This window comes from Brachycentrus maculatus, unplaced genomic scaffold (genome assembly GCF_059751285.1).
Source record: "Brachycentrus maculatus isolate JH-2025_06_01 unplaced genomic scaffold, ASM5975128v1 h1tg000042l, whole genome shotgun sequence".
Taxonomy (NCBI): domain Eukaryota; kingdom Metazoa; phylum Arthropoda; class Insecta; order Trichoptera; family Brachycentridae; genus Brachycentrus; species Brachycentrus maculatus.
The window spans coordinates 1,003,037-1,017,876 of record NW_028280796.1 but is presented as its reverse complement, the minus strand read 5'-3'; the positions used below and the strand labels follow the sequence as shown (position 1 = coordinate 1,017,876).

Below are 14,840 nucleotides of genomic sequence, written 5' to 3'. Positions count from 1 at the left end.
AAATACTTGTTTAATAAATTATTTATCTGTAATCCTGATATATATATACTTCTATTTATTTTTTATAGTAAAACAACAACTATGTTTATAGTTTTTCCCGCTTTTATTTTATTTAACCATTTTAAATACATACATATATCATTTCAATCTACAAAATGCAGTTCCACAAAGAAATATCAATACAAAACATAAATATATAGGTTTTCATTTAGTATGTATCCAGTACACATTATTTTCTTTTATAATACATAAAGAAATACAAATTTGAGAGATAATATACTAAATTTCAAGTACTTACTTAAATCAGAACAGATTGCAACTCTGGACATTAAATTTGTTACATTTTAACGCAGGCAGAATAAAGTTATTCACACCTGTAACATTAAAACACACTTCCTTTTCATTAACAGAAAAAGTATTGTCATTATGTTAGAATTTTTATATTTTTATTTGTATGAGATTAAAGTCTAATTTTCTAAATTTGTTATTTTACTTAAATTACTAGAAAGAACTTGAAAATTTTAATTAAATTACAAAAAGTGAATAATATCTTTTTTAAATCTGTTAATTTGTTATGGCGGTAAGATCTCATTTATATAATTTAATTATCAAAGCATTGTTTGAGAGGTAATATTAAGCAATGTATATATGAACATATTTTTACTTTTGATAATGATATTTTCTTGAAGTGTTGATAACAGACATTTCAATCAATGAATATTAAGCATATTTTCAAATACAAGAACAATTATTATTCAAATTGATTTTTTTATTAGCTCACTGATTCAACTTATGAGAGGGTAAAAATAAATAAATACATTTAGTGATTTCTTTAATCCAATATTCATTTAATTATATTATCATCTCGCCTTCATGTAATCAGGAATCAAATTAGCATTACATCGTAAACACCATTATTTGTAAATAAATAGTGTGTTGGGTAAATGCTGGACTGTGAACATCGCGGGTTTGGTTCACACCAAGAAGAAAGTAAATTTATTTTCAGCAAGTGTGGGTGTTTCATATTTTTAGTATCAAAAAAGAAGAAATCCATGTTTTATTATATTCGGAAGAAATATGAACATTCAGACTATACTACTAATTGAAAACCAATTTTAGTTAGCCTAAGTCATTTGAAATATAACTCCTTAAGTAATATGTATTTAATTTACCGACACATTAGATAATAAGATGATCATAATTTTAACATGGTTTCCAAATTCATAATTTAATTTATTTCTGATTTTTCTTTTTTTGTGCTATATTACCAGTATTTTGTTATCTCCTGATATAGACAAATGAAGGTGGTGAAGGGACATCCACCGATCAGAGGAGGAAGAGACGCTCTAGAAAAAGAATCCGAACAGAATCAGCTGAACCTGTGGAAGAAAATGTATTCATAGATAATGTGGTAATAATTAAATATTTGCTCATACATGACAGATCTTTAATGGTGAAGTCAATGATTTAACAAAAATGTTTGTTATTGTATTACTCCTTTTAATTTAAATTCATTTTTCATAGTGTTAGATCCTTTGCATTCTCATGAGTTGATTGAGTAATTTAATTGAGAATTATTAGCAGTGACATCCTGAGCGTTGGAAGCCTGATGCCTTGTAAAAAGTGCGAGTTTGATGGCGGCTCTCAGGAAGCGTGCAGAGTATATGATCTCATAAAGTCAAACCATTGTATCCCTAAAATAAGCATATACATCTATTCTTGCTAAGTATACAACTATTCTAACCTTTGTAAGGTGCCTTATTTCATAGCTGTATAAGAGAACAGGTATGCAGGCATGAAGTATATGGAATTTTTGATACTTCACAGAATACAAATCTCCAGACAGCCTTCATACTTTTAAATGTGGCGCTTGTAAATCCAAAATGCACTCCCAGTTCCCTTTGAAGGCTGCCATTTTCTGTTATGTACACTCTCAGTATGTTACTTTGTTACTTGATACATTCAACCCTTTCAATGAGCTGGTTACTTAATGCTACGAGTTACTGGGTATCTAGGTACTATCTGTTATGTGTAACATATAAGTATTTTTAAATGTTTTAACATTCATTTTATGGTTTGTAAGAGTACCTACTTAAGTAGACACTCAAGGCTTAATTTCTATGAATTTTTTTTCAAGGAAATCAAGGATGACCGGCCAACATGGTCCCACAACGCAGAGTTCTTGATGTCATGTATTGCCATGTCAGTCGGTTTGGGCAATATATGGCGCTTTCCTCTTATTGCGTATGAGAATGGAGGTGGAGCATTCTTGGTTCCATATCTGATCGTGATAGTTCTCGTTGGGAAACCGATGTACTATTTAGAGATGATCCTAGGACAATTCTCCGGGAGAAATCCTATTCGTGTGTGGGCCATCTCTCCCGCTCTGACAGGTTTGAAATATTTAAATATTTGTAAAACTAAGCTACATAATTTAATGTATTTGATTTCATTTCTTGGCGGTTAGCATTGCAGATGCATTGAAATTATAAAGAATAAAATGTATTTTAAATATGTAATTTAATTTGATTTTCCTTTATTTATTTTTTATTTTTTACAACCACTTTTTTGAAAAATAAGTAAAGTGTGTTGAGATGTTTAATACATGTGAATCGAATGAGTGAAGAAAGAACGGTAAACAAATACAAAAAAAGAAATAGATTTCCAGCTACATTTGCCTAGTAAATTTGTTTATTTTACAGTCTTTCTCTGCTTCTAAACAGAGAAAGACTGTGTAAAACTTAGCATGATCAAATATTTCAAATACTTGAAAGTGGTCAGATCAGGAGTCGGAATAATCACCAGGTATGTATGTATCTACATACCTGGATTCGTGCATATCCTCCTACGAGGATATGCACTAATGTGAAAGTGACAAAGATTGTTTGCAAAGACAGATTGGTGTGGTGTTCTATTATCTCTGCCTACCTCTGTAGTGAATGTACTTAATTTTTTTAAGGTGTAAGAATAAATTATTCATTATGTGTAAATAACTGCTTTAAATTTTTAGGTGTGGGCTATGGACAACTGGTTGCAACATTCTCCATCGTCACATATTATGTTTCGCTAATGGCGTTAACAATTTTCTACATGGTGCAATCTTTTAGTTCTGAACTTCCCTGGGCCACTTGTATAGAAGAATGGGGTCCGACTTGCTATTCCGCTTCATCTAAAAATGATACATTCCGCAATAACAAGAATAAAACTAGCAGTTCTGAGTTTTATTTCACGTAATATTTATATTTAATTTGAGTAAATAAATTTTACAAACGTTTCTGAGGTTATATTATTTTTATATTTATATTTTTAGGAAATCGGTGCTTGGGCAATATGATAATATTGCAAGTGGAATAGGTATGTTTATTATTTATTTTTCATCTTATTTTGTTTCCGGATTTATTATTACATGTAGCTATGTTAAATATTTTGTTTTATTCTGCTTTATATCAGGATACCCAGATTGGCGTTTGGCTTGCTGTTTATTATTTTCCTGGTTCTTTGTCTTCCTTGTGATGATGAATGGTGTAAAGAGTTCAGGAAAGGCGGCCTATTTCATGGCTCTCTTCCCTTACGTTATAATGATAACGCTGCTCATTAAGTAAGTATACATTTATTTAGTATGATTCATATTTATTATTATTCAATGCGAAATGAAATATGGATAATATACAGTTGAACTTCCATATAACGAACTGCTATTTACCAAAGATCTTCCAAAAATTAACATGTTGCCTTAGCAATTTTCAGATTTCAGGTCTAAAAAGCCAATTCTGCAAACATATTATTTTTCTTCTTGATTTATAATTTTTTATAATCATATTTTCTGTTCATTTATTAATAAATTTTCTGTTCATGTAAGCCAGCATTGATTTTTTGTTCTCTTCCCAGAAGCCATCTATACATATTAGCAGTGATATACAACGAATTTTATTGTAGCTACACGAATATGGCAAGTAAACACAGTACGAGATAACTCGAAGTTGGCGTCCTAGCAAAGAAAGCAATCTACGAGTTATCTTGTAGTTGGCAGTCAACGTGTTAATATTGTGTTATGTATTAAATAAACACTTTTTTATTAGATTTGTCTCCTCTTATACCGATATCAGATTAACAGCACGCAACAAAATATTTACTGTCCAAAACCTCAGAAAACGAAATATTTCCTAGAACTGTTTAAGTATTGTAGATTCGGAATTAACATGTTATACTTTATTTTATTTTAAGGGTTGGCACATTAGATGGAGCGTTAGAAGGAATAATGTTCTTTATCGAACCTGATTGGCATCAGTTGTACAACCCTAAGGTATGCGATTAATTATTTATTTTAAATTGATATTTGAATAACTACTATGAGATGTCATTCCCTCACTCTTTCTATATTATAGGTCTGGTACGCAGCGGTGACCCAAGTATTTTTCTCTCTAACTGTTTGTATCGGCGCCATCATAATGTACTCATCTTTCAACAGTTTTAAACAAAATTTATACAGGTAAGATCTATAATCATTTTATTAGAAACTCTATATTCATAGGTGGCGCTATTAGTTTACCTTCCCATTATTAATGATCTTGATCATTAATATGGTTATCTTGATAACACTCCATCTACGGAATTCAGAGTCCTATGCACTATTGAGTGAAGAAAAGGGTAAATTTAAGTTTATCCAAGCTTGAAGATAGATGGTTCGAATGTAACAATAGAATAAATTAATAAAAAGCGTAATTTTGCCTATTTCATTTATTTTTATTTTATATTTTTCAGGGATGCTTTGATTGTGGTGACTGTTGACACTTTCACAAGCCTCTTAGCTGGTGTAACTATATTTGGAATTCTTGGTAACCTGGCACATGAAAAAAATGTTACCAACATAAGAGATGTTATCGGCAGCGGTGGAAACAGTCTCGCCTTCATATCATATCCCGATGCCATTGCAAAGTTTGACAAATTCCCACAGGTAAGGTTTCATGCACATTTCAGGAATATAGTAATTTTTTTCTTATTGCCATTATAATGGTACAATCAAAATCTCACCAATGGAAAATTATATTATTTATAGTTCAAATTGTATTTTAAACCTTTTGACTGTGACAATTGTATTAACACATCTTATATTTCCATGCTGGCAACCCAGTCTATACATATTTATAAATATATGTAACTTTTCTACTCATTTTACTAGCCACAATCAAGAGCATTCAACCGTGTCAATATTGGAACATGTAGAGACATCTCTTGGGATAATTATAACATACAAAGACATGATATCCTCGAATAGCGTACAGCTTACACAAACTATTACGAGCACGGGTATACAACTCTGGGTGCCTTAACTATGTTGCAATTTTTCCTTTTCCTTCAATCATGATCCTTTTCACTTATGTCATCTGTATGCTATCTAACATATTCCATTCATGTATATGTGAATCTGGATTGCATGACTGCTCATCTTGCCTTCGTATAATTCCGATTGAGTAAAAACAGCTTCAATTTTTTGTAATGCCCAATGTTCTCTTAGGGTGCAGATGAGGACAAAAAGAAGAAGAAGACTTTCAGAAACATCTCTCGAGATAACCATTGCATACTTAGTATATGTAATATGTAATTTTTAACAAAAAAATTGCAGTATGCCAGGATCCACCATTTTAATAGGGTATTGATTGGGTATCAGTATTTGAAAGGTTAACAAATTTAAGTATCCAATGAAATACATTAACCTTTTTTTCCAGATTTTTTCAGCTCTCTTCTTTGCAATGCTGTGGGTTCTGGGTCTCGGCAGTGCCGTCTCTTACCAGAGCTCAATTGTAACCGTTCTGTCTGACCGTTTCAAACAATTCGCCTATTGGAAGATCGCCCTTCTATCTTGTATCATCACATTTATTCCTGGACTTGTCTACATTACTCCAGTAAAAACTTTTTTATTTATTTAATACATTCACTCCTACACTTGCTAAATATTTGCTTTAACAACTGATCAAAATCATGAATATGTATATGGCTATGAAAAATTGTCTGCCTCCGTAGTATAATAGTTAGCGTGATTAGCTACCGTGTTGGAGGTTTAGATGCTGGAGGTGCCCGGGTTTGATTCCCAGGGGGGGTGAATATAAACATTATTGATTTTACACTCTAATAATTATTTAATATTACCCTGGACTGGTCCCTGAAGCGCAGTAGTGATCACCTTGCCTTCATGAAAGTAAAGATCAAGATAACACTGTGTTAATACGATGCAGTGCTCTATGCACCATTAGGTGTTGATAAGGGTTAGAAGAAAATGAGAAATTCACTGCATATCATTGTCGGGCATAAAATATATAGCATCTTCGATCATCTAGTGCAGTGGACTAGCAAATATTTCATGAAGCCCTCCAAAAATTCACGATTTCTGCATTTAAATAATTTTTTTATTGGAAGACTTTTAATATATCTTTATTCCTTTAATTGAAAATAAGTATCAGATATTCTTGCATTATAATAAATATTTTTTGTATTATAAAATAAGCACATATAAATAAATAGTCCAATTGGACCCCGATTGAGATCGGAAAAAATATTTATTATTCATCTGGCCTCCCAAGTTTTTTCTTATAAAAATAAATCCAGTCCTTTTCTCAAAAAAAATGGTGACCACTGATCTAGCGCAAAGCAAAAAGCCATAAAACTATATTGTTTACATCAGAAAGTTAACATAACATTCATTTTCACTAACTTGATCTGGTGTTTAGTGAGGACTGACTGTAATTTTATCAACTTATTTTCTTTTCGCCTCCGTAGTGTAATGGTCAGCGCGCTCGGCTACCGTTCTGGAGGTCCCGGGTTCGATTCCCAGAGGGGGGTCTAATAAATATAAGTGATTTTTTCACTCTAATATTTATTCAATATTACACTGGACTGGTACCTGAAGCGGAGGGCTGATCACCTTTCCTTTGTGTGTTAACGATCAAGATAACACTGCGTTTATATGATGCAGTGCCCTATGCACCATTGGGGTGCGGATAAGGGTTATATTATTATTTTATTATTTTTTTTTTTAGTTTAGTGAGTATGTATACATACAATTATTTTACTAATTTAGATAATTATTTTGTAGGGTGGCCAACACATTTTGAATCTTGTTGATTATTTTGGAGGCACGTTTCTCGTTTTGGGGTTGGCATTAGCAGAACTCATTGGAATAAGCTGGATATATGGTAAATTCAACTGTGTCTTGAGATTCCCATTATTTTTAAGTCTTTATTTTTCTACACAATATTCTGAGTATCAGCCTACATAGGCTACATAGCACTACATAGTGTAGTAGTGGTAAGCACGTTTGACTACTATGCTGGAAGTCTCGAGTTCGATTCCCAGGGTTTCAAAATAAATATAAGTAATTCTTCACCCTAATATTTATTTTATATTACCCTTGACTGGTACCCGAAGCGCAGGGCTAATCATCTTGCCTTCATGAAATTAACAATCAAGATAACAGGGTGTCATTACAATGCAGTGTCCTATCCGCCATTAGATGCAGATAAGGGTTAGGAAAAAATATTCTGCGACCAAATTTTTATTTACAATTGCTAGATTTGCTCACTAAGGAATTATGTATATCCAGATTTGTGTTAATATCTCAACACATGAAAAAGTCTATTGAAATCCAAATTCTGCACTACATAATATTGTAAATACCTAGAATTTCAAATGTATCTCAGCTTGATATGAAACATGTATTGTTCTTCCCTTTTTTTAAAGAAGATGGAAGTCCGAGCATCCCAGAGCTTACGCCCTGGCATTTGGCTGGCCCAAGCGATCACTTTATTCACTTGTGTAACGTCCACCATTCTGCCCATTATTGAACTTCCATATTGCATTAATTCTTGAAACCTGTATATTTGCATTGGTCTTAGAGCCTTCTGCATACCAGTGAGGTTTTTGATACATTTGTAAAATATGGCTAATTTGACTTGAGGAATTAGTGAAGTATTTATTAAGCTTATTCCTTTTCAACATAGAGCTATTTCCGAATGTCACAGCCATGATAGTGTGACTTGTATCTTAATCTTGTACTATTTAAATTTATATTTCAGGGTTGGAAAACTTATGCGAAGATATAGAATTTATGACAGGCAAAAAGGTGTCGTTATACCTGCGCTGGTGTTGGGGGGTCATCACACCTCTTGTGATGACTTCTGTATTTTTCTATGCCCTGGCAAGCCTAGAAATGTTACACTATATGAATAACGCATATCCACTAAGCGCTTACAGTAAGATCATATTTATTTTTATCATTTCGAGCATTTCCTTTGTGGTTATACTGGCACCGTGGAATAGTTAGGTAGATGCTCAACTACAAAACTGGCATTCGATTCCCGCTGATTGTAAAATTTATTCAAGAAATATTTATTTTTCAATTGACGTGGGTGTTTGTAATGTATTTTTTACATCAGCATTCCCTTTCCTAACTATCCTCTAAACTAGAGGCTTTGCAGGTTATTTCTCTTTTTTATAATATTTTTTACAAAATGTTAGTTTTTTAAGTATATACTGACTGAGATTAAGGTGTACCAGTTTTAAGACGTACACATCTCTTCATCAGGACAATCAACAAACCAGCATGTAAACAATGTTACACGTTACTACCATAGCACTATTCGCACACCTACAACTACACAAAATATTAATCACTTATGTTTTTGGTTGACCCAAGACCAAACATGAACTAATAATAGCAAAAAAACATGCACTAAAGTCTAAGGTAACAAGCACTATGGTTTACCATGTTACACCTCGGCCTTTAGTGCATGTTGTTCTGCAATCCTCAGTGCATGTTGATCGTTGGGTTGACCAAAACCACATGTGATTAATATTTTGTGTAGTTGTAACTCTGTAAATAGTACTATGGTAGTATTGTTTGCAAGCTTATGTAGTGATTGTCCTGACAAAGAGAGGTAATTTGAATAATGAGATAACCTATTGGTTTATGGCATTTGTTAATCACTTAATAAACCTATCTTGTTCAGTAATGTTCAATAATGACAGTAGATAATTGAATTATTAAATTACAGTTTCGGGGTGGACGTTGGTAGCATTTGGACTTATACAGCTACCAGTTTGGAGTATTATAGTTTATGTGCAAAGGGAATCAAGTACAATAAGGGTGAGTTTATTTATTTAATTAGTCATATATTCCTGTTAACTGATTATTTTAAAATGTACAATATTTACCAAGAGTTTATTTGAGAAAATGCATTATTTGTGCTTTCTTTATTTGTCAAAAACGGACTTACTAAGACCACACATTTATGGAGTTTGTTAGATTTAATAGGAGACATTGCATGGTGTAGTTTGTGACAGATTGAGATACTGTGCATTGTCTTCCATTAAAACTAATCAAATCAATACTAGACATGTTCATGAGTCATTCATCAGAAATCATTTTTCTGGAACTTGATTTGACTGCCATATTATGTCAATCGGATATGCCCCGATCTTTATTTTGCCATGTCACTACATTATTTTGATATTTTCTTTAGAATATCAAAATAAATGCACAATGATTTTAGAAGTATATTCCTTTATTAACTGATTTGAAGATTAATCAGATTTATTGGAAATAAATTTATGTGAATGACTGAACAAAATATTTGTTTTGTGGTTAATTGTTATTTTTTTAGATTATCAATTTATTAAATAATATTTTAGCATAGAAGTTTATGTGTAAATAAATAAAATCAGAGGTGTGTATGTTTTTTATAATTATTTGAAAGATATGCAAAAATAAAGAAAATAATGTTTTTTTCTAGTACACATATTTATTTTGTACTATTTGTGGATTTTATAATCGTTTTGTTTTTAAAAAACGATGTACAAAAAAAATTCAGTTGATTTTATCCTTTGGCTTATAAGTATATTTACATCCAATGTTGTTTTATGTTGTATAATTAATTAATATACATGTTTTTTTGTCCGCCTCCGTAGTGTAATGGTCAGCACGCTCGGCTACCGTTCTGGAGGTCCTGGGTTCGATTCCCAAGAGGGGTAAAATAAATATAAGTGATTTTTTCACTGTAATATTTATTCAATATTACCCTGGACTAGTAGTTGAAGCGGAAGGCTGATCACCTTTCCTTCATGTGTAAACGATCAAGATAACACTGCGTTTATATGACGCAGTGCCCTATGCACCATTGGGTGCGGATAAGGGTTTTTATGTGTAGATATTGGTGCTGAAGTTATTTTGCCTTGCTTATGGTGTATAAGGCTTATATTTTATAAAAGGATTTTTAATTCATATAAGTAACAGTGGCAGCGCTATCTGTAACGTAACAGAAACATAAGCAATACTTAACATTGCTCATGGCATATTCGACAGCATCTGTCAAGAAGCATGCTATCGCGTGCTTTTTGATAGATGCTGTCACTAGGAATTTTCAATGGTTTTGATTGCTTTGATATTTCATAATTTTAAAAATATTTTCATTGCTGATTACAGTAGAATCGCGATATAACGAAATCCAAGGGACCAAAAAATATTAATTCGTAATAACGAATTCCCACATATAACGAATTTTTTTAAATCATACTTAGTATGTATATGTTGCGCGCCGTTGCAAAAAATGTTGCGCGGCTTTTCAAAAAGATCGCAAGTTCTGCAAACAAAGGAGGAAGGGGGCCATAGGGAACTGAATATCTACATATTTTCACTAGTTTTCTTATTAACCTTACGGTGATAAAAGTGCCGCGGGAATCGATGATACTCGTATGTATTTTGTACATAATATGAGAATGTGATTTTAAAACAGGAAAAACGTAAATATTCATAGTTGCTTTTACTGGCCATATTTAAAGTTGAAATATAACAATTTTGTAATGTTGGGTCTGGTAAATATGTATCTGAAAATGAGAATAATAACATCAAATATAATAATAATAATATAACAAGTAGCCGCCAAAGCCGAGAACGAGAACGGCTTGCGCGCTACTGACGGCCAGTGTTGTCAGACGTCAAAGAGTAGTTTTCGATATTGAGATTGCGAAATTACGAAATTGCGAAATTACGAGATGGCGAAAAAAATTTTTTTTTCCAAAATTTACGCGATGAATTTTTTTTCGCTGTCGCTAAAAATTTCCTAAAATCCGTTAAAATTCCGTTATAATCCTTCAAATTCCGTTTGATCTCTTTATTCCTTCAAAATCCGTATAAAACGGACAAATTCGTATTTGTCCAAATTGTCCGTCATATTTAATATTCCTAGTTGCTTTTATTGGCCATATTTTAAGTTTAAATAAAACAATTTTGTAATGTTGGGTCTGGTAAATGTTATTCATAATGTCATTCATTTGCAGCGACGGAAATAAATAATTTGTAAAAAAATCGGGAATCAAATCCTAACATAAAATCGTAAAAATACACAAACGTTTCTGTGTTTGCGCGTGTGGCGTGCTTTGTAAGTATGCGTGCATGTCGTACGTCGTAACACGTTACTCCGCTAGTCCAATAGTGTGCAGATTGTCTTACCCGACACTACGCCCCACTTAGGGCGCTTGTCCACTACCCGAAATTCCGTGTAATTTTACTGTCCGGCACGTCAGTTAGCGTTTTAAAATGACGATTGGCTTGTGCTTTTGTCCATCTTTCTTCGGATCGGAGCTCTTGATCGGTGCGTGAACACGTTGCGCGTAAATTCGATCGTAAAATCGTCGTTTTAAAACGCAAACTGACGTGTCGGACGGACGGTAAAATTATTCCGTGTAGTGGACAAATGCCCTTACGATGTAGATAAAAGACGGATGCAATTTGAGGATTATTATTGTCAACAGAATCATTTCATTGAGATAAAAAGATGGATTGTAATTTGAGAATTATTATTGTCTACCATTGAGATAAGCAGGTGGACTGATTATGGGAGAGAATATACTTGAGAATTTTTATGGCCTACAGAAATAATTTCATTGAAATAAGAAGAGAGATTATAACTACGTCGCCTACTTTCAAAATCCGCCAGATCCATATAAGTCGATTTTACAAAAAAAAATCCAAATTCTCCGGATAACATTTATGTTTCAAAGATTTGTCTATCTTTATATAAAATATTATAAAACAGAGAATTTTCCCATTTTTTTGGAAAGTTTTTCAGTACTCAAAAAAAAAACACGAGACACAAATCGATAATGACGTCATCTTAACTTTTGACCTATCTCCGCTCTCTAATTGACCGATATGGGTCAGAAGGCAAGTTTCATGAATATATCGGAATTTGAAATACAACGTTGTTTTTAAGTATTTTTTAGCGGGGTTTTCAAGTATTTAAAATTTTTGAACAATAAAACCCACAACTGGCATTCCGATAGAGTATTTATTTTTAAATCTTATAAAACTGGATCTAGCGGATTTTGAAAGTAGGCGACACAAGTAAAGAATTATTATTGCTAAAGTAAATCATTTCACTGACTCATTGACTCTAATTACTTAATTACTCAAGCTGATGGGATATTGTATTGAATTACTTTTAAAAATCGCCATAAAACCATCCGCATATGGTGCGGCGGCGCGCACAGCTTTGAAATATTTTTATCTTAACATTTTTTTTTTCGGCGCGGCGCCGCGGCGGCGCGGCTTTGAAATATTTTTATCATAACATTTTTTATTTGTTATAAATTTACTTAAATGTATTGGCATTTTTTCGTACGGGACAAAAGTGATTTTGTTATACATAATAACGGGATTTCGTTATATAAATGCATTTTTGTATGAAAAATTAGTTTTAGGGAATAAATTTGGTTTTTTTTTTCGATATACGTCATTTTTCGATATATCGCGATTACTTATATCGCGATTCTACTGTAGTGAAATTAAACATTTTTAAAATGTGTGCATTCTATTTTCTTTATTTTTTATTTAACTAGACTCAGCCACAGCAACCCGTTGCTGGGTACAGCTAATATTATGTAAATTTGGATTTGTAAAAATAAATAAATTGATTTCATTTTGTTTCAAGAATTTAAATGTACAAAATAACAGTTTAAACATTTAATAAATGTCTTTTTTATTATCATTATAATCTTAATGTCAATAAGAAAAATAAATAAACACAGGCAATTAAATAGAAAAAGACAAAGACATTCATAATTTTTCTTAGGAATCATCATTTGAGATATATTTTTCATATGTTTTTTTTATATGATTGTTGCCCGCAGTAATATGGATGAATATTTTTTTTAGACGGTTAGATCTCTGTTTAGCCCAACATCGGGATGGGGTCCTAAAGACTCTAAGGTCTATTTGGAATGGATGCTGTTCAAGGACCAAACAAAAAGAAAACGGGACGCTTTAAAACTTGGTTTTATAAAGCACATTCTGTATTCGCTCAATGGCTCTTATAGGAAAGATTCAACTATTGAATAGGAAAGTGCAAATTTTATTTTATTTATTTTAGTTAATTATTCTAACCTTTATTAATACTATAGAAATAATATAACATAAACATTTTTTCTTAATTGTTTAATTGTATAAAGATTGATAATAACAGGGTATATATATATATAATCAACATTGAATTCTCCTAAATTATATGTGTGGTGTCAAACAATGTGTTTCAAATGTATAATTAAACATAGAGATCACTAAAGTTAGTACAAGCTACAAGATATATATCATCATCCCCTTCCCCTTTTTGTTGAAAATGAGCTTGTTCCACCGAGAAAATCAATTGAGTTACATTTTATATTACCAAAATAATATTGTCATGTTTTCCTTTTAATTAACACTGAAAATATTTTTTTATTGATATTTTACTAAATCTTTGAGCAATTTTACTACATTGTGAAGACTTCTTTTTTACTGACTTTCAACTTAATTACGCATTTTTCAATAAAGCATCGGTCAAAACTTACATGACAATAGTTAACAAAGCTTATGAAAATCAAATTACTTATACACATAGGTATCTTGTAATGCTTTCCATGTATCTGCAATGCAAACAATGTTGAATACACTACAAATTGACAATGTTGTTTGACAAAATTATAAGATGGTTCTGTGTTTACTTAAGTCGACTTAAGCAAAGTTTGATTTAGATCAGTTTACTATTAAATATGCAACATACATATTCATACAAAATCTTTGAATACATTTGAGAATGAGTTTACCCAATTTAAATTTAAAATAAACAAAATCAAAGATTGTGAATGTTTTTTATAATTATTTGAAAGATATGCAAAAATAAAGAAAATATTGTTTTTTTCTAGTACACATATTTATTTTGTACCATTTGTGGATTTTATAATCGTTTTGTTTTTAAAAAACGATTTGCAAAAAAATAATTCAGTTGATTTTATCCTTTGGCTTCTAAGTATATTTACATCCAATGTTATTTTATATTGTATAATTAATTAATATACATGTTTTTTTGGAAATAAATAATTGTTCTATTAATATTTAATATACATATGTCAAAATTACTTACACTTTCTAAATGTATAAATGTTTTGTAATATATTTAGGAAATATATTAATTGCTGAGGCTTTATCAGATTATAATTAAATAAATATATATTTAAATATAAATAAATATCTTTAATTATTTGTACATTTAAAAAAACGCTTTCAATAATCATACAACCGTTTGATAGATCATTTGAAACAGATTCATTATAATGAATTTTGCAAGTAGTTAATGCTAAATTGTTAATATGTGTAACATTTTTAGTGTGTCCAAATACTTGTTAAAAAATCTGGATTACCTCCAATTAGCAGTTATTTTTTAATTTTTTTTTCTTTTGACATCTCAACATGGATGAAGAAGAATATGGAATTCAGTATGTCGACTCTGCTACCGCAATAACAGGGTTCCCAAGTT

General features: G+C 31.4%; 1 protein-coding gene across 1 annotated transcript; it reads left to right on the top strand.

The window, feature by feature from the left end:
• Window positions 1–416: 416 nt before the first annotated feature.
• On the top strand, window positions 417–14,758 carry LOC148312371 (sodium-dependent nutrient amino acid transporter 1-like). Its single transcript, XM_088277387.1, has 14 exons — window positions 417–580; window positions 1,295–1,411; window positions 2,138–2,393; window positions 3,011–3,230; window positions 3,311–3,354; window positions 3,451–3,598; window positions 4,225–4,303; window positions 4,386–4,489; window positions 4,762–4,954; window positions 5,727–5,903; window positions 7,091–7,190; window positions 8,070–8,246; window positions 9,048–9,139; window positions 13,205–14,758. The coding sequence occupies exons 1-14, from the start codon at window positions 575–577 to the stop codon at window positions 13,385–13,387; spliced, it is 1,896 nt and encodes a 631-aa protein (XP_088133513.1). The 5' UTR covers window positions 417–574; the 3' UTR covers window positions 13,388–14,758.
• Window positions 14,759–14,840: the final 82 nt, after the last annotated feature.